Source organism: Acanthaster planci, linkage group LG14 (assembly GCF_054643075.1).
Source record: "Acanthaster planci isolate LZ-2023a linkage group LG14, COTS_SCS, whole genome shotgun sequence".
In the NCBI taxonomy this organism is placed as follows: Eukaryota; Metazoa; Echinodermata; class Asteroidea; order Valvatida; family Acanthasteridae; genus Acanthaster; species Acanthaster planci.
In genome coordinates, this window is record NC_141790.1 from 11359361 (window position 1) to 11384491 (window position 25131).

General features: G+C 41.9%; 1 protein-coding gene across 2 annotated transcripts; it reads right to left on the minus strand.

Annotated features, from left to right (window-relative positions):
• Nucleotides 1–307: 307 nt before the first annotated feature.
• On the minus strand, nt 308–25051 carry LOC110980935 (ATP-dependent RNA helicase DDX3X-like). Of its 2 annotated transcripts, none has more exons than XM_022238014.2 (16): nt 24892–25051; nt 23372–23411; nt 22957–23010; nt 22284–22337; nt 21596–22079; nt 20816–20915; nt 20275–20410; nt 19266–19351; nt 18696–18782; nt 18213–18373; nt 17613–17757; nt 16899–17043; nt 13376–13557; nt 13014–13131; nt 12354–12504; nt 308–9015 (listed from the first exon to the last, which is right to left on the minus strand). In XM_022238014.2, the coding sequence occupies exons 1-16, from the start codon at nt 24931–24933 to the stop codon at nt 8817–8819; spliced, it is 2184 nt and encodes a 727-aa protein (XP_022093706.2). In that variant the 5' UTR covers nt 24934–25051; the 3' UTR covers nt 308–8816. The 2 variants fall into 2 exon arrangements, with proteins under 2 accessions (XP_022093706.2, XP_022093705.2); XM_022238013.2 differs by having other exon boundaries at nt 16881–17043.
• Between the last annotated feature and the right edge of the window lie 80 nt (nt 25052–25131).

Here is a 25131-nt window from a genome sequence, read left to right on the forward strand (position 1 = left end):
AAAAGCAACTGGAAAGTTTGTCATTGACGTTCCCTTTTGTGATTTGGTGTGCCCTTTTAAAAAAGTAGGTTTGGCTCTGTGTTAAGTTGGACACACAACTCGAATAGCACTCCAAAACTTCCCGTGTGTTTTTCGATGCAGAAAGATCCATTTAGTACAACTAAAACCCGTGTGTTTTTCGATGCAGAAAGATCCATTTAGTACAACTAACAAAAGCTTAGACGTACAATGTGTGCGTAATAGCTAAAAATAACGGAAATACCAATCACAACGTTGGAATCAAACTCGCAAGACACTGAACACCGCATGTTTTTGCAACTACTTCACTTTTTATTCAGTACAAATTTCGGTGAAGATACATTCGTTAAGAACGTGAACAGGCTCTCGTATTTCAAGCCCTCCACTGAATTATTAGATCCATCGGTACTTTACATTTTATATGCGTCACAGAAGAGAAAACTTGTTCTTCACTCCGTTTTCTTACTAAACCTGTGTTGGGGAAAATGCCCTACAGACTTTCCTCACTGCAACTGACAGCCACTTCGGTTTTGCTTTTTGGCACACATGAGCCTAAGTCGATCAAACCAGGCTCGAATCGTCACAGACTGGTGCCCCTGAGAAGGCTGTTCATTTCCAGGCATGCACCATAACCAGACCAACATGGCGGTCCACCGAGGAAATAACTGAAGACACTTTCTAACTCCTTATTTATTGTATGATCTCACTTTTTCCATTTCTACAGATTCTTGTATGAAATCCAAGGCAAAGTTACAAACCACTATTTAAGGCGAAGTGAAATCGTCTGTACTAAAATGCATGAAAGAACAATCTGGGTACCATCTGGTACTTTTGCACTTTGGATTTAATACTTTACGGATACAGAGAAGAAATCCTTCCGAGAGTAAGGTTCCAAACCTCAAACGTACGAAAGCAAACAACATAGCCGATTATCACACTGGCTGAATAACTTCGCCTTGCACTTCACGGTCTCATCCTCGTTCTTCCACATGTGAATTTTTTTCTGACATTAAATTTCTGGAACACATTTCATAATGATACATAAAATTCTCATTGAATCTCCCAAGCATGAAACAATGCAAATACCAAATAACAGCAAAGCACACTAGATGTAAATGCTCACCTTTCGTTAATAGTGTCAAGAATATCAATAGAATATCAATAGTAATCTACACAACTCTGTCGTCCCATGTCGCCTGAACACAACAAGAAATAGCATGGTTACTCTCCCTCGGGCACTTGTGCTGAGTACATGTATATAAGAAAAGACTTCCCTCGTTTTAAGTTACACATATTATAGTCTAGTTCCCAACCTCTCTCTCCCCCAATCTTTGGCTAAGTACAAGACATAGGAATAGTTATAATTATGTTACAAATGCAACTTTTTTTCCCCTATCGTTCATGAATAATATTTTGTATAGAGATGTCTCCGTGAACAAAGTAAAAGCAAAAAAGCGTTTAATCTCAATCACACTTATGGATTCTGACACTCACAGTTTGGTTCACACATGGCGCACTTGCCCCGCACTCAAAAGGACAATTTTTTTCTGTACACAGAATTTCGAACTTTCTTTGTACAGTTTGGATAAATTAAAAAGGAATACCTCACAGCATTTTTTTTCAATAAATAATCATCGATCCATGTTTTAAAAAGTCTAGATTTCTTTCTTGAAGTACACGTGGTTGAAGTTGAAGTTTACTTACAATCATTGCAGCTACAATGAAGGTGAAGAATTGAACATCAAATATTTCACAACTGCTAAATAAAAAACAAGCACAGTACAAGTTGAAAATTGAATATTCACAGACAAAAATAGGAATGACTAACCATGCATGGTCAGGTTTTAAGGAAAACCTGAGAATTTAGAAGGCCCTGCACTTCGGAAAAAGAGTCACAAGTCTTCAACCTCCACAGTTAAAAGTTCACACACTTCGACATATTTATTGGATGCATTCGCCCTACACTAATTCGAACACTAGTGTTATTTGTCAAAAAGGAAGAAAAAACCTCAGAAAACCTCATTATCCTGGAGTCACACACAAAAACAAAGACGTCGTGACACAGTGTTGCGCCATATTACATGCATACTGCCTGCGGCAGTATAAAAATGAACGACAGAGATTCCATGAAAACACTTTGGTCCTCGGTTTAAAGTGGCTCTCTCGTTGAAAGCTCCCCCCCCCGTGTCTCCAAGTGCCCACAGCAACACTACGCATGCGCCCGTTGCGCAAGATCGCGGGAAAGGGAAAGGTGTGGGAGTTGTGCATCTACAATTTTTGCGGCACCAAAAATTGTCTCAAATTTCTTGTAAGTTCCCAGCTTTCTACTTTACTGATCAAACTCTCAAAAATAAAAGCTCAGTTGTTATCTATGTACATTTTATATACCCCTATGGTGTTGACTTTATGAAAATGTGTACAACCTACACTATCATTCAAAGTATAAGTTTTACACCAAGTACATTTAATCTACACAAGATTTATAAGTGTCAGCTTGTCCCTACATTGGGTAATCTGTACAAGAATTTACACTGAATGGAACAAGTGTAAATTTCACTCTACACTGTGTACACTGTACCCAAGAGCGTTTAGTTAACACTACATGTTAAGTGTAATCCTCATATGTGTAAATGTTACACCAGCTATGTCCAACTTGAACTTTTTAACCGGACTGTGATACACCTGAGATTAAAAAATGTTTCAGACCAACCAACCCCCCGAAATTTCCAAGATGGAAAAACAATCAGAAATCTACAGCTTTCCATCACAAAAGCAAAACCTAGACACTTTCATGAAAAAAGTACAACTCTACAGAGTACTTTGATAGGCAAGATTGGATTTTAACTTAAAGCTAACCTTCTGAACCAGTTGATACGGTGTACACGAACTCAAATTTTGAAGTTGAAACAAAAACTGGTTCACGGGCACCGTACCCGAACTACGCCCTCCGATACATGTAGTTGTGATTAAGTTTGTGGTTAAAATTATGGAAGCCAAAGATCAAGATTTTATCAGGTTCAAATGTGATCCTTTTAGCAGAAGTAAAAGAGTCACGCCAATTATTTGGCAGTTGAAACTCGACTGTTATAAACCAGCATGAGTATTAAACTGGTTGTAATGTGAAAAAAGTTAATTGCTTGTAACAAGTTAAACAACAACTTAAGTCTTCCTGTTTTTGCTAATTTGACGTGTAGCACCTTTGTATGCGGCAACGCTTGGATAAAACGGAGATTTTTTACGTCGACGAGATTCATGAATACAAAAGAAAACTGTGTCAAGGTCGCTGCATCAAATGCTACGCTGGCCCATCTGCCGATGAGCGGTAACAGTTACGCCTACAAATCAGTCCTTCAAACTTAAAACACGGCACGCAATACTGCTCTCGACTGACTACAGAAAAGAATGCAAATAGTACAAGGAAACGTCGATTGGCGAATCAGAGAAGACAGTCGAGGTTCATTCTAAAAACATTTAAAAAAGAAACTTTGTAAAAAAAAATCCAGTTAGCAAAGTCACGGCTGGAAAGCAGCAACGCAATTGTCAACACTGCGCAATGCATCTTGGGATTTCCAAGCATGCACTCTTACAGCAAGCACATTAATGGAAGGATACTGCACAGTGTTTTTTTTTTTTCAAAAATTTCAAGTTGAGGATTTAAAAAACAAATGCACACAATTTACAATCGTTTGTTCTGCTTATTAACCTTCTTAGCACACTACCTCGCCTTCTATCCTCAATACTGCACTGGTAGAGAACTTTACGTTTAATTTCTGCCCCGGAAGCCCCACCCTCAGCTAAAGAACAGCTTCCTGCGACTGAATTACCTACCATCACCTACTTGAAAGCTACCTCGCGTATACAAAATACTGCGTCTCGTAGATCGAGCGAAGAATTTATAAAAGAGTTTAGGATTGCTGTTCAGTTAATCCTTTTGAAGTTTGTCTGCTATCATTAGTTAGAAAAAAAAATTCAGAAAGCATGAGTACAAAAATCAGACACTGCGATGCGAGAAAGCTTCCCAATTATAAAACTTTTAAAGAAGCAATTAAGAAGCAACATGCACGGCATGGTCGTCCGAAATATTTTCTGCAGTGGTACGGTAGTAATTCAGCCTACTGATCAATTAGTTTGCAATACAGTTTATCAAATTTTAAACTTAATCCTATCAACCGAAGAAGACACCACGTTTGGCTATTTGTTTAGGAACGCCCTAATTCATACTGCACTGAAAATAATTCTCCCCAACTAGCACGGGACGGAAAGTCCGTCAGCAGTCGCTAAAACATTCTTTAAAAAAAAGTTCTCAAAAATCACTACACGCATTTTTCTTCACCCTTCTTATGGTAGAACTGTTCCTCAGACAAAACAAATATACATTTTGGAAAACGCAAAACATGTATAAATATATATATCACACTTGCTATAAAAATTTCAATCATGGAAAAAGTTGATTTTGTTTTATCAAAAGGTCTCTAGAATGCTGTGAGGTCCTTCAATTTTGTACAAGTAGGCCTACACTAATACTTTTTTTTCAACAAGCGTACAAAAAGGAAACAAATGTCTCTGACAATTTTAGTGAGCAAAAATGGCTTGCGTTAAAGAAGACTCTCAAACTAACGAACAAGAGATGAAAACCGGATATCCTTCTCCCGTTCAAATAGTAAAAAATCATTTCAGCCCGAAAATGAAACAAAAAATCATATCCTTATCAAACCCTTATCAACCACCATTTACACAAGATGTTCGATTCCAGCGAACCATTTTTTAAATAAATTATTTACAAAACCCGTGGCTCCGAGTCTTTGCCGTCACTTCCAATTTGTCAGAGACATTTTTATAAGATCCTCTTTAACACGCAAAATGAATTTTTTCAGTCATCGCAATTTCACAAATGGTGCCTTTTTTCTGTCTTCCTAAGCAGAGATGAGCTTTTCAATAAAAAAGGAAAAAACTTCATTCCCAACTTAAAAAAGAAATCGGCATATACATTTGACCGCCAGGAAAGAATTGCAAAAGGATTTCACGTCTGTGAGTAAGTTACGTACGTAGTGCAAGGCCAATGCTATGGTAACTCTCTTTGGCAAGAAGCCTTATTCAAAAAACGAAACAAAAACGAAACCCAATCATTTATATACTAGTCGGTTTCCTTTCCTACGGTTACCCTCATACATCAAGAGGAAATTCACCAAGGAATTCACTTCTGAGACTCAGGAAATGTAAAAAAAAAGGTTTTGGAAGAGACGAGGGTAGCAATATAGACCACAAAATCAGCCACTTGGATAAATTACAGCTATTTTTGGAGATGAAAGTCTCCTCCTTGATTTAAAAAAATCGGAATAGATGCAATACTGTCTCACATATTTCTTGTTCTTAAAAACAGTGGACAAGTCCAGAGTGTGTGTGTGCGGGGCGAAGTGTTTCAATCTAAGAACAATGTACAACTTTCCCTTTCGTGTCTGTGACTCCATCATAGGAATACTTATACAACAAAAACTTGAGGGCAATAACTTTTGCCATTCTATATATGCACACCCTCTTGGCGTTTCCAGACACGTTAATATGATGTCATATGTTAATATTGCAACAGGGTCAGCCGCAATGTGCAGCCGCTTTTTTCTTGGAGCAAACTACAACTGAGTTCCCATTACTTTGTACAAACTTATCAATGACTCGTCAAAGGCACAGGGAAACAATCCTTATAAAAATACTCCCCTCCCCCCGAATCTTGTATCCCAATTCAACTTTGGCATTGTACAAAATGCTAGTGACTGTACGTTACACAGCGTCCCGTGCAGCTTAAAATGTAGTTCTCGGGCAGGCGCAGTGTGACCGTCACTTCGCCCAGAACACTAATTTAAAAATCAAACATGATATCAGAGTTCTTGCTAAAGTGGAACTCAAAACCAACAAGATGCATTTTTTTTCTCAAATCCAGTCAACTCTTGTTATATAACAAGTTTACTGGGACCAGCCAAAGGACATTATTTTTAACCAGAACCTCGTCGTAAAAGGGCTTAAGCATGAAAACCAATGGAAATCAAGGAACTTCAGAATTGTAAGTGTTGTCATATCGACAGTTGACTTATCACACACTGCAGGCGGCAATGTCTGAAAGCCCATTCTTAAAAAAAACTTTGCAAAAGTCCTGTCTCCAGATATATAAATACAATTGTCATAACCCTGTTTGTTAAGTACTCAAGTGTCTAATTCAATTAAAACATAGCGCTGGACATCGCACAACACAAAATGCGAACTGATAAATCAAACTCAAAAGATGCCAGTTTTAGACTGACAACACCCAGTTAACCTTTGGATATTAAGCAAGACCAGAAATGAATTGGGTCTGCCAATCACTCCTTACAAAACGTTTTGCACTTATAGATGGTCAACTCACCAGGTGGATTTTTCCCGATATAATCAAAGATATTTAAAAGACAAAAAAGCAGGCAGACCCTATCAGCATTGTCGCTGGTATTCGTATATCTAGAAAGTTATATATATTGCCCCGGTAGATTCCACAATGGAAGATGGAAAGTCCTACTAAACAAAGCCACAATCTCTTCCTCAGAACAATGGAAGTAAAGTCTCTTACTGATATACAGATTTGAGCTCAAACCCCAAATATACTCAGCATTTTCACGGCCCGATTGGGAGACCATTAAAGGGCCAAGTCTATCGTCAAAACCCTGTCGACTGTTCTGCTAGGGGCGGAGAGAATAAACCCTAATCATAACAGTCAACAGATGATGTAATGATGATGTCATTTTCGTCATCAAAAAAGGAGGAAAAACAAAATAGGTGGAATGACCACCTGCCAGAATGACATCCGATTACTTTTTTTGAGTTGGCAAATGATGGAGTTGGCCCTTTAATAACGAGATCATGCTTTTTACCGACTGCGTTAAGCCTGGCAGTCTGAACATCAGCCTACTTGTAAAAGCATTTTGAACTTGGCAAACTCCTAGTATTTATTTTGCCAATAACAGCACGTTTTCACTGCTAAAACTGCAAATTACACAATCTGCAGTAATAAATAAAACATAAATAACCCACTGCTTTTTTTTTCATCTCTTTTCGCCACCAAGAAGTAAAAATGTGGGTAAAACATATGTGAGAGTGTCCCTGGTATACTTTCAAGGGCTACTGTAGCTGCTTTCGATTCCTTGTGCACATTCAGATGAAATCTGAACGTCTTTTAATGTCGCTTGTTTGTAGTCAGTTAGTCTATGGCTAGTTGCAGAGAGAGCTGACCATGTATCATGTGGTCAACAGTCTCATCGGTGATTGTAATTTTCACGGCTGGTGTCCTTTGGTACATTTACAAATCCAATGAATTCTTGTTCACCATACAGGGCGACATTTCAGGCACTCATCCAATGTTGATTATACGTGACGGAAAGTGCAAAGGGTAAATGTTTTTCCTTTGCCATTTCCGTCGTATTGGAGAGTCCCTTCAAATAACAACTAATGGAACAACAGAATCTGCACTGATTAAAGTAGGGTAACACCAAATCAAACAACTATGGCCCCTGCTGGAAAAACAAACAAATGAAAAGATTCAGGAAAAAAACAACTGACGCTTGATTTAGAGTTGTTCAATAACGACCACTCCAACTATGCTACATGTTAGGTCATTCCTGCTTCACTTAAATACACTGGCCAGGCAAAGTGGCTTATTATTAAACTCTAGCACAAATTCCGAGAAAAAAAGAAAAGGAGCAACTTTTACAGGGCGTCCCCCGTAACTTGTTTTGCTGCAAAGCTGCATGAAATGAAGCGAGCAGCTGTGACGTCACCTTCGGGAAGTGAATACATTGCCTCAGAATGACCCAGTGGCTTGGTCACTCAATATCGCTGTGTTCAGTCGATGTTGCCAACTTTGTGCGTCTTATCTAGATACTTGCCAACGTTACCAGTACACAACATCACGTGTATCTTTTACTGCTGTTAGCTAATTCACTAATCAATTACATTTTTTTCTTAATCCACTGCTTAAACAGAGTTCTCTAAATCTAACGCTTCTTTTATTTATATTTTTTTTAAACAACAACCAACACTAATATTGCAGGGGCCATAACTAACACAACTCCTACAGAAAAAAACTACAGCAAAAAACATTAACTAGGCGCAAAAGTTTAACATCCACTTGTATTCATTAATTAATTATCAAGTCAAACCACAAATGGTGACTCTCACTTGTCACCTGTCTTGTCTGGTTCCTCTGTCCTCGTCTATCTTACATTCAGGGTATTGGTGATAGGTACCAGTCTTATCAAGTCAAAAAGGCCTTACTACGGTCCCTTTTGTGAAAGTTTAATATGTCGAAATTTTCATTTTTTTGGATCACCTCTGCCAAACTTTTTAGAACAAAATGTTCAGTTTTTAACCAAGCCCAGCTGGCACTGGGACATTGTTTTAAATAAACGAAATGCTTCTTTAATCTCCAGTGAGCTGAGTTGTCCCACTGACTCTCAGAATAAAATTGGTTTCATGTTCTTCCTTTGAAGAAATTAAACTTGTGAAGCCATGACCTTTCACGGCACACTCTACATGATACTTTTGTCCTGTGACACTTTTAAATAATGAAGTCCAATCAAGTGTGGCATTTTTTTTTTTAGAGATGCTCTCTAGAATGGGTAATACCTGTCGCAACTTTTAAGGTGAAACTTCAAGCTCTTTGAGATTTTAGTGAGTAAGATTACATCATGGATTATTTCTTTCTCTCTCTGTTTTCAGGAATGGTCCATTCTACCCTGAATGTTCTTACCGTTTTGTCCGACCACCCCCTAAGGGGAAATCTAATTCCCCCACCAATCGGTGCTGCTCCCGCTGTTAGGCTGGGCATAGCTGCCACCATAGGATGCCTGGTACGGGGGGAAAGCAAAGGGCACCTGGCCGTGGTGCCCCCCACCGAAGGGAATCCCCTGCTGTCCACCCCCGCGGGGACGGTTGGCCTGACGGTAGTCACGAGAACCAAAGCCGCTACCACCAAAGTTCCTGGGGAAAAACAAAAAAAGCGAAAGACGCAATGTACTGAAAATGCAAGAGAAGCTGTGCGGAAAAATCACCAAAATGAAATCAGTCGGAATTTGAGAGACTAGACAAGAATCTCAGAATTCAACAAGTTGGTTTTGATGGGATGAAGAAATCTAGACCCTAGCAAAGAAATTCAGATCCATTATTAAAGGTACTTTAGTGATTTACAACCTTCAACACAAAGGTAATGATAACAGTAACTAAGAACTTACAAGTACAGGAAACTTGGAAAAAAAGAAAACTACTACGAGAACACCTGTGTAATTTCTTCACAGATATTTTTCTAGGAAGGAAGTATCCATCAGGTTCATACTCAACAATGAGTTAATAACTCCTCAAAGAATGCGCACACATGCAGCAGTCACCACATAGATCAACAGACAGATGTTTCTGCCTTCGTCAGACCCTAATGTACTTTTAACAACAAAATTGGGAAAAATGTCCCAAAACACACTTCCAGGCACGGTGAATGAAAAAGATAAAAATTAGGGAAAATGTGTAACTAGTGATGGAAGTGGACCACCACTTCTGGTGTCGATTCTTTCCGTCACAGGTCAATACATGTAACTCCAAGGTCCTCAAGCTACAGAAATAGTACCTTACTTTTGGTTGGATATCTTTTTATTGAACACAAAAAGACAAAAAAATCCCCCAAAACCATTGCATGTACACACAAGAAGTGTCCTTCAGAGCAGAAGGGAAAAACCAACCATACACACACACAAAGGAAAAAATGCTAGATCTGTCGGAGAAATAGAAACCCTGCTGGATGGGATGGATGACTGGGTTTGAATGCTTCAGCAAGGTCACTTCTTTTGGGGGGGGGTAGTTGGCAAAAGCATGGCTTGTGGGGACTTCAGTGCCTCGGGGGAATTTTCTTAACGCTGGAACTGTGTATGAGGGCAACTGCAGGGTCAACAGGGGGGAGAACCCTGCGATAAAAATCTACCGTGATTTTCTTTAGCCCACAAAGCGACTATATAAACAGCTCCCTAGTAACTTCCACATTTTCTCAAAATGAAAAAAAAAAAACATCATTTTTAGATGACATATCTTACTGAAGTGGCAAAAACCCCAGCTTTCTGCACCACTGAAAGTACTGCGCTGTTCAACACTGGTTGGTCACAGCAGTTGTAGCACAAATGAGTTGCATTGAGAATTTATTCCTTGTTTTTCAAAACAGGAAGATCAAGTAATTGGATAGAATCTGGTTGACCAGTCATGTAAAAACAATACAATCCCAAAACCTTGACCTGTTTGCACTATGAGGTCACTTAAGTCAATCCAACCAATCCTGCCGCAGCATATGAACCTCGCTGGATCAGACTTCAACAACTAGAAGGAATTTATTCATTGGACCACGAAGGGCCACAAAAGAGCCACCGTGCCAATTTCAATGACAAAGTCTCGTCCGTAAAGGTTTTTCCCCAAACACCACGTTAAAAACTCGAACAACATCTGCGGCTGTCTGCTAAATGCACTAAAATCTTCGACAGCTGAAATTTTCAAATGACCAAGTTAGTCACTGCTCTGTTCAACATCAGTGGAAACTAAAATCCAAACTGCAGACCGTTCGCTATTCCCTGGGGTTAGGGACTGAATTAACCAAAATTACACAGCTTCACTTGGACTCTGCTGAATTTGACGGGAATACAGATTTCACAACTTGAAGTCCACGGCTCAATTGCTGACCTTCGGGATTCTCCAACTGAGATCAAAACATGGGCAGGTATGGGGAAAACGGCAGGATGATTGTTGCCGCCTGAGTCATTATCGCAGAGGTCGCCCACACCCATTACGCTGTGGAATGAGTTGGGACAACTCGATTCACGCCCTGCAGCGCACTAACAAAACAAACAACAGTCGACGTATTCATGCCTGTATGGTGAGGCAGGTACCTTTCACCCATGTCACAAAGGCTGTTTTTCTAAGTACCACAGCTTCCTAATTTCAAAACATCGATGACTAATATTGTGCAATGCCACTGGAAATCAGGACAAAACACTCTGTGTGCGATCACGCCTCACAAACCTTTTAGCCGTGACTATTAGTTGTGAAGTTGACATCTGTCCATCGTAATGTTTGTTTGGTTTTTTTTTCTTTAACCCTAACCTTCCCCAACCACACAGAATTAAACAGTAGTAAAGTGTTTAATTCTGTGGGGATAGGTCTGGTAGGCCCATAACAGCTGGCTTTTGCATTGGATTTGGCATACCTCAGAAGTCCAACAGCCTCTGTGCACAAAGTCCCATATGGGTATTTAACTTGGTATGAATGGGGAAGGTTAGGGCCAGCAACCCTTGGGGGGTTAGGGTTAATTTTATTTAAATTGGTGTTAGTTTCTACTTTTTAACGTGTAACATACATGTAATTTGGCCGTCGGGCCACGAGATGTATGCAAAACAATAAAACTTAAACCTAGCCGCCGACACAGAGGTATATCACTGTATACATTTGTTTCAAACGACTCTGTGAGTAAAGAGAGCTGAAATTTAACTTGTCCACTTTGATATGCCTGACATGGTATTTGCCGTATTGACCTTCCTTGGCAAAGAGAAACCTGTCACAGGAATTCTCTCTGGCAGGAATACCAGCAGATTCAGATCTGCTTCGGCGCAGTTGTTTGCGAACAATGCCCCATTCACCTTGGTTTGGGTCTCACAGAGTTTCTGGGAGAATAAGGGAAACCATTTGATTTGGCTGCTGCTTTTGGTTGAATGAACAGGATCCCACCCGCTTTTGATATAAAAAATGATGGATTTGTCTGTCACAAGGTTAAACGGGGACATTGAGGGGTTGAAAGATTTAAGGGGGAAGCATTAAAATGTAAACAATTTGTTGAGATAAGCTGTTTTAATTCCAAGCAAAGGCTAACAACCACCTCCCCCCCCAAAAAAGAGGAAAGTTATTTTCTGTACGCTGAATACTGCTGGATAACTCCTGTTTCTGGTATAATAGAGGTGAACGAAACAAAGCCATTTAAACAGGAATTTCATTCCTCGCAGCTCACAAAAGTGAAGATGGATGATGCTTTCACAAAACTCAAGCTCATCAACGTTTTAGCCACCATTTGACTTCGGGGTCTCCAACTTTAACTTGAATTGAACCAGGCGTCAAGGTTCTTGTGCTCTGACATCTGTAAATTTGCAAAATGGGGGCGTCCAAGATGGCCAAGGGGGGGGAATAGTAAGAATGTGCCGGTATGACCTTCTGGATAAAAATCCTCGCTTCGGACTGATCATACCGAACTTTTCTTTTGGCGGTCGCGGACGGTGGGGAAGGGGAGAAACGGGACTTACTTGCGTCCTCGTTTGCCGGAGAAGTTCTGCTTGGCTTCGTAGACCATGGTGTCCAGCCAGCCCGGGGGGTCCATCTTGGTTTCCACCATCAGCTCGGCCAGGTCGCGGGCCAGGTTGCGGTTCTTGTCGTTGAAGAACGAAGTCGCCAACCCTGAAAGATTCGTGGGGGGAGCAAAGGACAGTGCTCAGACAATGGTTACGTAACATGATAGAGTTCTTATCAACGACGGTCCTGTAAAGAGGCAGAAGGGAAAGCACGGTGATGTGCTAATGACAGCATCATGCCTCAGACTGTGGTAATCACTTTCCCACATCAGGAAAACAAGTAGGTCTGTGCAACGCATTGCTAGCCAGAAACACCGGGAAAAAACACTCCTCTTTCATGTTATATGCTTTGGTTCTTCAACATGCTCTAATCAGCTACCTAAGACCTGAAGCCTAACATCTGATCTGGAGAGACTATAACCCTTATGGACAAAGCTTGGGATCTTTTGTGTTCCCCTGCTGGTGTGCATGAGTCTCGGCAAGTAACCAGAAATATGCCGTACGATTTCCAACATTGTCGGGCAAAGCACGGGTGGGATCCAGGATTGCTTCCGCAAGGCTGAAAGCTGTTGACTGTCAGGAAAGCATGACTCAGTTCTGGGGTTGGGTTCTTACCTAGGTTGCCCACGCGGCCCGTACGGCCGATGCGGTGAACGTACTCCTCAATGTCACCGGGCAGGTCAAAGTTGATGACGTGCTTGACGTTGGGGATGTCCAGACCACGGGCAGCCACCTTGACATGTCAAAAGAAAAACCAAACTCAGATCCCAAAACAAACAAGCCAGAAGGGAAAGCAATTGCAGAAGTGCAGTGCCCATGTTGATGAATTCTTCGGTTCTAGCCATGACATTGCCAAAAACTTTCCAGGTTGCATCAAGAAACAAACCTAGCACATGAACTGAAAGGGACAAGTGCTCTTGTCAAGATGTCAAAAATTGACAACAGTGCAAGGAGGAAAAAAGACCTTGAGGACTTACGGCTGTGGCAACCAGAATGGGAGTTTGCCCAGTGCGGAATGTCCTCAGTGCCTCCTCACGCTCACGCTGGGAGCGGTCGCCATGGATACTGGTTGCCGGGTAACTCTGCATCCGGAGGAACTCATCCAAGGCATCAGCTCCTCGCTTGGTCTCCACAAAGACGAGGGTCAGGGATGATGGGCCTATAGTGGAAAATAAACACCAGAATGGGAGGTTGTTACCTGGTCAAATGTAACACTCCGTGTTAATATTTAGCACTACCTGTTAATATTTCAATGATTTTGGGAAACTCGGCTTTTTTGTAACAAACAGCATGATTGCAAACATCTTGTAGGATTAGCCGTCTACATCAGGGAGTGTCTACAAATTCCAAACAAATGACAATTCTTTGTCTGAAACTACCACTAGTTTCAAGGGAAATGTAACTCATTTCTGATCGGAAACAGTCTTAACATATTGAGTGTTCCAATATGGATGGGCCTTCAGCCACGTTTGAAACCATCTGAAAAGAAGACAAGAATGCTTGGAGTTTGGAGACAATCCCTTACTATCTACAGCTTTGTAGATTTAAATTTGAATTCTGAGGGAACAATTCTTGCATGCAAAGCAATGGTGGACAAAGCTTTTAGGTGTTCTATCGGCTCCAAACACAAGAACAGAGGGTGCTATTTGGCTAAGTAACTAAAACCAGATTTGTCAACAGCCGTCAAACAGTAGCATTCTTCAGGCATGGTCAAAGCTTTTCTCTTGATCTGACAGAATCCTCCAGAATTTAGTGAAATGTGAAGCTTGAAATCAGTGGAATCAAACTCAAGCCGAAAACACCTCGCCGGATTCGGTAAATGTTATGTTTTGAAAGTTTCTCGGCACAAAACTCTTGGCTGGGAAAGCAAAAAGCGCTATCTGACACCAATGACCAGAATTAAAATGGAAAAATGCAGGAAAAATACGTCGGCTGAAATCAAAAGCAATGGAACTGCAGCAGAACCAACTTGTGCAAGAGGTTATTTCCGTCCCATTAGTCTATGCCAACTCCACTCAATTGTAACAACTTCCACCTGCCAATGCTGATGAAACGACGTCTCTTTTGTACGTTGCAACAACTTAACCTTTCCAAACACTAGCTAGACAGTTTAAACCTTGAAGCTGCGGCTTTAGCCATTCAGTCGACGTAAACGACACTATTCTACAGTCATTTACAAAAGTTTAGGGACCATGGACAATGGACCACCCATAGAAAATGCATTAACCTCAAGGAAAACCAAACTGAAACCAATCAATCAATGTTTATTTTCAATGTGTTACACATTGAAAATAAACATTGAACATTGACTACATTTCCATGATTTGACATGTTAACAGTCTAATATTCAGTTTTCCCTCCCTTATTTCTGATTGCTTAGACTGGCTTTTTTTTACCCAAACAAAATGTCATACAAGACCTGCCTTCGCAAAAAATTTCATTCAAATGGGTATATAGCACTACACTGATGTTATGCACCACTGTAAAATCATGTTAAGTAATCAGTCAATGAGACAGTGTAATGCAGGCCCAGTGACAGAAATACCAATAAAATTCAAGGTGGTCTTAAACTTTTGCAAATGACTGTAGTAGGGAGTTCTTTCTATGACTCTGTTGCATCAAAATTGGCAAGGCAATTTGGCACCCAATCCGACAACCCACCTCTACTTATAAGCGGGACTTGCACACCAAATACAACATGCTATGAGTAGGTCGGTATCATAGGATTGGCACACTTGTAAGCATAGCATGAAAAGCGCCCCCACTTGCCACACAACAGAGAGCCACTGCTGCGGTGCGTATGCTAAAACTGGTCCAGCTTACAAGTGTGGCGAACGTAGTCCATGCTACGATCCTATGATACTGACCTGCTGATAGGCGTATTTGGTGCGCAAGCCCCTACTTATAAATAGCGGAGGGTAGTCGGATTGGGTGAATTTGGCGCACAATCATATTAAACGTGAATGATCTATAAACCAGTGATTTGAAGTGCTGGGTGGAACATGATGTTGCTTGATTTCGTAAAACAAAAACTATATGATAAATGAACAAATGAAGATAAAGTGAACTTGAATGAAAAAGGAATCTTGAAAGCCAGATATGTAAAGGCATTTATGCCAATTGTTATTCACGATACAAAAAAAAACTGAGCCTTTTGAAAGGGAATTCAGCTGCGAAATAGGAAAACAGCAAAATTCAGCCATTGGAAGAGAACGGATGAACACACAGATGGATAAATGACAAGGTGCAAATATGGACTTTGGAAACCAAACCCAATTGACCATGTTCCTTGTCCGGCCATATTGAATTGAAAGTGACGTGAAATGTTTGATTTTGGGAAATTACAAAAAAGAATGAAAGCAATGAACTAAAAAGTTCATTCCAGCTTCACTTCATTTGAGGAATGATTCAAAATTTGTGATTTATTATATTTTAATGTTATATGCGAAATTTAACATAAAGAAAAGTGAGAAATGGAACCCAAAATAGACTGGCACCACCCCCATTTGGCAGATTACGCTGAATGAGTTAGAGTCTGGGAATATGACCAAAATGGATTCCTTGTGAATAAGGTGAATATTGATTGGTGATCCTCTGCAAACATTACCAAGAGGCCAAAGCATGCTTGGTACCTTGTGCTTCAAGCAAGAATAAGAGCTAGCATGCTCTCACATCATGACAACATCCTTATGCTGGGTAAGACCGTGTGAAAGCACGGGTTTGTGCCTGTTAGGCCCAGGATGCACTGAGCATGCCCATCCAACTTCTGTTGGAATGTACAGTCTTTGCCTGTGCGCTGAGTGTGTGCATGAGCTCGGACGAAAAAAAAAAACAACCCAAAACTTCCCACCAGCCTGACTTCTAGTCAGCACACGTACATCGATGGAAAGCCAAGTGCGATGCAGAAAGATGCCGAGTCTACGGTGATCGCCTTGACGGCGTGCCGCAAGACTTGCAGTCTGCACAAGCTAATGGCAGGTGGCAACCTAGAGCAGGCCATCGACATATAAGAGGTTCCGTGAGGATGCAGCTGGCAATGAAGCAAGAGAGAAAAAACCCAATCCTCGCCCGCTGTCTCACTTACCTTTCAAACGTCCTGTTAATTAATCAAAGGCTGCGGTTACAGGCGATTGAGTTGCTTTTAAAGGGGCCACTGCGTCTTTCATCGGGACTCAAAATGGTCCAAGAAATCAGTAAATGAAGATTTAAACCAAAAAATCACTTCAAATAATTACTCCAATCTACCAAAAACTAAACTGTGCATTAACTTTGACGACGAACAATTCCATGCCATAAATTTCACAGAACGGCGACTCCTCCAAAATATCTCCCAAAACAAAAAGCAGGCAAACAGCGCCATCACAGTTGGACACAGGGGATCTCAGGAAGGACTAAAAGGCAGACGCAGTGACCCTTTTAGAGAGAACCCAACAAAGCTGGGCGGTGCAGGTGGGTTGGGGAAGCCAAGAGAAAGCGCCTTACCTTTGCCGTCTTTTTTACCTGCTGCGTTTAGCAGATCCAGGAGGAAGGAACGCTTGTCGTTCTCCTCCACCCACACCACCTTCTGGGTGATGTTGGCGCTGGTGCTGCCCACGCGGCCCACCGCCAAGAAGATGTAGTTATCCAGGAAGTCGCGAGCCAGAATCTGGATGGAGCGTCAAATGGGGAAACTTTCAACCATTTATTCCAAAAGAGTTATACTGAGCATGTGCGGGGAGAGCTACAATTTTTTGTATTCCAATACAAAGCCTGACAGACAATTTCAAAAGCTGACCACAGCATGCTGGGTGCTTCTTGGAAGGAATAAATTATTTGTCGGAAGCAAAGTAGCTTCAAAGGGGCGATTCAGACATTCCTTTGTCCTTACAGAAACTTAGAGCATTTCCATAACTTGATTCTTTGGAATGTTTCCCTGACCACTGTTTTCTTGATTCTATTAAATTCAGGTTGGGTAGATTTTGGCAGGATATCAGGTGCAACCCTGCCATTATTTTGTAGCAACCTAAGTGTATTGGAAAAATCATAGTACCAAGAAAATGGGATTTCTGCCGAGTGGTGAACTATGGAGGGGGTCAGAGGCTTCCTAGCCAGAATGGTCAGGGAGATCCCCATGAAACACGAGTCAACCCAGCAAAAAACTCTTGCTCAGAAGGCGAAAGAGGAATGAAACAGGAAGAATGAGGAGGCCCTTCCCCGGAATGATTTGCCACTCACCTGGATCTCCTTGGGGAAGGTGGCACTGAACATAAGGGTTTGACGTTCGCCGGTCTTTGGCATGGTGTCGCGCTCCACGATGCGACGGATCTGCGGCTCAAAGCCCATGTCAAGCATGCGGTCTGCTTCATCCAGAACCAGCCACCTGGTGTCCATGTCAAGAGGAAGGAATAGTTAGCACATTGAAACCTTGCCGCTGCATCGAAAGTGGTCTTCAGAGCTAATACGGCCTTGAGTCTTGCTGGTCATACCCTCTATGTCCATCTAGGCTCTCACATCTAAATCACGTTTCTTGAGCTGGGTCTCGATCTTCACTAGACGCATTGGCGATCAATGACAGACCAAGCAATAGACCCAGACGTGGCAGCTGGACACTGCCCACTACTGACGACAAGTCAAGTAAAGCACCATCTATTGACCAAATGTAATCACATAGCCTTGCACGGCTTCATAAAAACTGTATCGGCAAGAGCAGCCAGTCATTGGGACTTATAAATCAATGCGCAGAAACAAACGACGATTAAAGCTAGTGTAAAACACAGGGTAGGAATTTCATGCCAAAAGGACAGCTTTCTCTGACAGACTTTGAGTGCGACCTACTTGATGTTATCCATTCCGACGCGGCCACGTTCCATCATGTCCACTAGCCGTCCCGGTGTGCCCACCAGCAGGTGGCAACCGTCGTCCAGTTCACGCATCTGCCCGTTGATGTCAGCACCGCCATAGACCACACGCACTTTCACGCGGGAACAGTACGCAAACTGGTGACAAGTGGTTGGGAAAAGGCCGAAGAAACGAAGAAATACGACCAAAAAATTATACACCATTCCTTAGTAACCAGACACATGCATTTGTGGATATATATCTAATTACAGAAAAAGAACTGTGTTTTAAATTCTCTGATCTCAAAGAAAGTATAATTTTTTCATGCTGAGCTTAATTATGAATTAAAAAATTTTCATCCTTTAAAACCCATCAGCTGTAAGGATTTTACATGCTGATGAGCTATGCAGAAAAGAATTTCATCAGCCATTTGACAGGAATGCAGTCCTGAAGAATCTGCCAAGATTTTGAGCAGCCTACCTTGCGTGCCTCATCAAAGATCTGAGAAGCAAGCTCTCTAGTTGGGGCCAGGATCAGAGACAGTGGATACTGCTTACGTCGATTTGACTGTAAAGAAAAAAAAAATTAGAACTAAAACAACGGGTTTTCTTGAGCTGTGTGGCTATGGCAGTATTGTGACACCTCTGCTGACAATGCAACGGAGACACAGGTTGAAGAAATGACCTTTAAATGAGGTCAGACTAAGGCCTGATCTAAAATGGTTGCTTTGCAGACACACTTTGAAGTGCTTGACACTGACCAGTCAAACAAGAGCTGTATCCACATGCAGAAGACAGTCCATATTCGGCATGAACACAAAGAGATATCTGTGACACCAGAGCATGAGCTCCAAAATAACAAAACAAATTCACAACCGCCGAGCTCATTCCCAGAGCTACATGGTGTGCAGCAATTGTCTCGGGATGTTGAATTCGCTTTGCGTTCTGATTGGCATGAACTACGACCTGGCCTTTGGTTTAGTTCAGCCATTGACCTTGAGAATGACTGAACGTGACAAGAGAATGGTGCCTGAAGAATGCCTTGACATACCCCAGTGCCGCCGGTGGACTTGTAAGGTCCTCCTTCGTAGATCTGAGACAGGATCGGCAGCAAGAAGGCTGCGGTCTTTCCAGAGCCTGAGAGAAGGGTTGGGTAGGGAAAACGAAAGAACAATGTCACGTCTCACCCACTGTAGTCAGTACCGCACTGTGCACATGTATGCTCGTTTCACATACGAAGTGTAGCCAACACTTTGTGCTCTTGTGGTTAAGAAAACTCAAGGAAAATGTTCACTTTGGTAACTCCTTCCAGCAGGATTTTTGGATGACTTCCTGGACTGTTCCTCTTCATTTTTCCCACAGATAAGCCTTACCTGAAAATGCTCATGAAACTGTTTCTCAGAAAGAGGAAAACACTGTGTGGACTTGTTCTAGTCCACACAACGTCTTCTAGCCCTAACACTAGCCTGGACCCCTGTATCTAGTCACACGCCCATCTGTTATTGGCATGTCTTTCTACATGGGTCCACACAGTGATGGTCCTCTATCTAGTCACACACCCATCTGTTATTGGCATGTCTTTCTACATGGGTCCACACAGTGATGGTCCTGTATCTAGTCACACACCCATCTGTTATTGGCATGTCTTTCTACATGGGTCCACACAGTGATGGTCCTGTATCTAGTCACACACCCATCTGTTATTGGCATGTCTTTCTACATGGGTCCACACAGTGATGGTCCCATTTCTAGTCACACACCTGTCTGTTATAGGCACAATCATGTTTGCACAAATTTAATGACAGGAGGGAATGAAAATGCTCTGAGTCTTTGGGGTGATTGGAGAATTAGACAATTAGCCAAGAATGGACTTGAATGAAGCACCTGCCTTAATTGGTGAAATATACCAATTCCTAGTCAAGATGACGGGCATGTGGGCAAGCCAAGTCAACGAGGGGAACAGTGGTGCCTCAAAAACGTCTGGAAAGGCAGAACTGTGGTGTGATGTGTGTTTCCTGAGTCAGGGTGATGGGTGTATAGTTTGCTGGGAATGGACTAACCTGTCTGGGCGCACGCCATGAGATCTCTCTTGCCCTTGATGATTGGGATGGCATACTGCTGAACGGGGGTGGGGCTGGTGTAGTTACTCAGTGTGATGTTGTTGTTGATGATTTCCCCAAGATTGATGTCTGTAAACTGGAGGGCAGGGGGAAAAAAACGGGTAGGGTCCGATCACATCAAGCAACTGATAAATAAAACGTCGTCGTTACGAGATGGTTGGGATACAAAGCTTGACTACAGCAACAACGAGAAGCAACATCTAGAGACAAACAGGCTTCAATTCAGACTGCTGAGCTGTTCAGAACTACAAGGGCCACAAAGTATAAGTTGTCAACCCTGTATTTCTCCTCTAGGTGTCTTTCTGATCATTAGTAAATCAACACATAGCATCTGTGCAGTTGAGACTGCTTCAAGGTCTCGCTTAGAGGGTTGGATTTGAGAGGTTCTGATTGGCCATGGCTGACAGCCAGTGGCCTTGTTGGGTGACTTTTTGTCTAGCTCGGTGGCTAGGTTGAAGAAGTTCAGCATGAGCAAACTCACGTCAGTGATCTTGTCTGGAATGTCCTCTCCGGTTGCTTTCACTGGGATATCCTTATACTTGTCAAAGTTGATGCCGGTGTTGGAAGATCCAAACAGATCCCTGTGAATTGGGAACAAAACTTGGCTGTTGCTTTCAACAGGGCCAACTTACACGGCACTGCTGAACTCACAAATGTTTATCGCTAAGAGGGGCTTTGCCTATTCCATGGAGCCTGTAAGCAGTAAGCACAGCAAAGACGTGCTTAACTCGGATGAAGATTTGCTTAACTATAGTGACATGACAATGGATACCTTCATACATGTACAAGTATTAGCACATACCTGTCTAAAAAGAGTGCTTCAAATTTTCTGTTATAAAGCACAACTTTTCTGCTGTTATGCACTGCCATGACATAGGGTCCACTTATACTGAGAAAATAAAATTCATTTTGCATTACATCCTTCCACCTAGCAAACTCTGACCAAAAATCCAAGTTTTAGCCCAATGTACATTCACAGCATTCGACTATTCTTTCTAATGCAGTGCTTTAGCAATTTTTTTCCCATTGACTGATTGGGAGTTTGTAAATATTCACTGTTTGGCGACCCACAGATGGGGGCCCTTCATTTGGGAACAACTTTGTCTCCATGATTTGAAATGTTGCTGGCTGAAACCCTGGATTCACACCAGTCACTGGCAGGATCAAAGGATTTCATTTTTTGGCTGCACATTCCAAGCCATTCTTTGGCTGGTTTTTGTCATTTTGCTGTCCAGGGGGAAGTTTCAACTATGTTGCTCACCGTTCCAGCCGCTCGTTTCTCGGCAGGGGCTTGGTCCAATCCACTTCAGACACATCTTCCTGTCGCCCGCGGCCGTACGAGTCATCGTTGTAGCCGCGGGTGTTTCTCTGGTACTGCTTACCCCCGCTCCCCCAGTTATCGGAGCGCCCACCGAACCCGCTGCCCCCCCGGTTGAAGTTGCCGAAGTTCCGCCCTCCGCCGAACCCCTGGTTGTTGAAGGCCCCACTGTCTACCTGGTTGCCATAGCCACCGCGATCCTGGAACCCCCGGCTGCGATCGAAGCCTGGGTTGTTGAAGCTGCCGCGGTTGTTGTATCCACTCCGGTCATTGAAACCACCGCCACCGCTACGGTCGCTGCCACCGCGGTAGTTGCCGCGGAAGTTCCCCCGGCCACCCCCACCGCCACGGTTGTACCCCCCAAAATCCTGGTTGGGGAAGCCGCTTTGGTTGTGGAAGTTACCTCCTGGAGGTGGGCCTGGTGGTCCTGTCAGAGAAAGAGAAAATGGTAAACCTCCGAAACATGAGGGTGTGAAAACCATCACATCAAAGCAATCAGCAAAACATCGCTGACTGTTGTTGCCAGCAGGAGTTTATCTAACTAGGCCTTGGTAACACTTAATGAGATGGGGGAAGGTGGGGTAGACGGAACCATGGATATCGAGTTTCCGTGGGCAATTCCCAAACCTACCTCGATTGAAGCTGTTGTTGAAGTTTCCCCGTCCAGCGAAGTTGGGGAAACCACCTGCCAAGAGACCGAGTAAATGAGAAGTGCAGTCATCCACCATTCTAGCCAAGATTGCCCGACACATAGTCCTGCTGTTGGAAAATCTTATGATTTTTGAAAGCTATCTTCACAACAGCACTATGCTCAACCATTTGATGAGTCACTAAGGCCATAGTCGAGTCCATCACAAGTCGTTTTGACAGTCCAGTCACAAGATGGATGATGGCAATGAACAGCATTTCATCATGGTTCTTCCAAGTAGCTTGTCAATTTCCTCAGGACTGGATGCCTTGAAATGGACTGACAGGGACTTGTAAAAGGCTCGACTCATGCCCAACAAAGATTTGAGTGCCCAAGTTTGACTTGCTTGTAAGTTTTAAGCCCCATCAATTAGTCCACAATTGATAATCAAGGCGATCCATTAGCACAGATGTCTGTATCTAGTAAATGCTGTAACGACTCAACTGTGAGCATGTGTTTCAATACCAAACGAAGGGTTGCTCTCTAAATTTCTAAACTCTATCCCGACTTTCATTAACTGAACTTTTTTATAAACTAAAAGTCTGCTTTTCACGACAGGTTGTTTGGTCACTAGTAAGGTGATGTGAAGTTTACAACAAGTGTTATATCCACTCACCTCTGCTACTCACATCCCCACCATGACGCAAGTGGGGAGGAATGTATCGCTTAGCTACAGTGAAGGAAAGACACACTATCATGTTAGAATCAACCAAACTGTCACCATCTTGGCTAAGGTATCTACAATCATAAAAGGCAAGAATGCGCACCAAACAAGAAAAGTCAACCTTGAACTTAAATCAACTTATTACTTCAACTTGTGGGGTGTACTGTCTTTGGACTTGTGCTCCATTTAGACTGTTGAAACAAAGACTTGGGCTTGTCGACACATCATTCATGTACACTCTCTCTTTTAAACATGTTTTCTTCAGGTTGATTTTATTTTCACCTTACAACCTGACTGACGGATTAAAAGGTCTCATTATTTTTCCTAATTAAAAAACTGAAATGAGTTTATATGTTACAAAATGTACCTTCTGGTCGGCCTCCATCCTTCAAGTCTAGTGCAGCAAACTAATGAATTGAAAGTCAAAGTAGCAAGTTAAATAAAAACAATCGAAAACTGTGGCTCATTCATCCAATCCATGTAGTTATTTATGTTCGATTGTCCAATCAGAATTTGTTTTGCATGTCCACTTTATGACATCATTGGGGTCACGCTATTTTAGCGTCAACGAGCGTCAACAAGTTATTAAAGTATATTTATGCAAATGTTTTATATCTTTACAATACAAATTAGGCTCCTAAATACATTCAGTGTATAATGTTATCTTAACTGGTATTTAAGTGTGGAAATTTGAGCGACAAAGTTGGGCCTGCTTGTGCAGCCCGACTGGGCGTCATCTTGTTTTCGCGTGGACAGCAGAGAACAGACGGTGGCCCCATACACCACGAGAAATTTTCGTTTTCCAGCAAGAATCTGGAAGTAAATTCGCTGTTTCTCTTTCATAGTGGCAGATGCTAGAGTCTCTAAAATATGATAAAACTACTTTTAAATCTTTGGAGGGTATTTTCAAGTTGTTGGCACTTTGTTGACACCACTTCTGCATGTTGAGGCCTGGTGATGTTTGGTGAAGCTAAATACCACAACTGTATAATCGGCTTATAAAGGAATGCAACGCAAGAGCATGGCTACAGGGCGACTGGCATGCATAAATGTTGGTCTGAATTTATATAAACTCAACTGAATGCAGTGAAATGCACAGTGTAATGGAGTATGTTGCATGTTCGCCGTTGATATTTTGTGGATTTTTATTAACAACTTCTCAGACATCTTGTGCAATACCCAGAAGGTTACCATAAATATGCTAGAAATAAATAACAAATGATGAAAATAGAAGCATGATGTTAGAAAACTCTGAGGTCACAAATCCAAAATTTCTAATTCTATGGTCTTAGTTAGCAGTTCAAGCAATACACATAAGAATGGGGTCGGACCAGGACCACATGAACGAGGACCATGTCAGCTTGTGCATTTGACATGGAAAATATGTATATGTACAAACACATCTATGAAAGCTGAAGTAAGACTTGGTCTATTTTGAAACTGAACATTCAGTTCATGTTAAACATGCATCATGCTAGCTTGTAGGTCTACCATGGAGGAATTCATCCCTGAGCCTACCATGCCTACTGTCTGTGCTACTGCTAGCATGTAGCGTTGACAAATGTAACACAAAACAAAAGAATTATGAGAATGAGAACACACAAAGAACAGAAAAGAACCTACATGAATGTTAACCACCAATACTACATACAATGCCAATCAACCATTTCAGCATTACGATTAAATGAGGCCCTGTCATGCGCGTGGCCAAATCAAATGCGTGTCATTGTTCAACATGTACTGGCAATGACCACGATGACCATGCATGATGAATGGTCCACGTTTTTTTCTTTTTGCATTGGAATCGATTTCACAAAACAGAAGGAATACCTTACAATAAATACATTTTCATTGAATACAACAGCTCTAAACAGAAGAATACTTTACCTGGTGTTCTAGACCAGGGCCATGGCCTCCTCCATTACTCATAACTAGGTAATGTTTCGGGGGATTCGGAGATAAATTGTGAAGCTTTCGGGGAAGGATTCAGAAAACTTAGGGGAAAAGACTGCACGCAGCGGGCTTAATTTAGCAACGGGCTCTTTCAAGCATGTTTAATATGTTCCCATACAAAAGTAGTAAAACAAAATATTTTAGCCATAAGTATATGTATCAAAAATAAGTTAT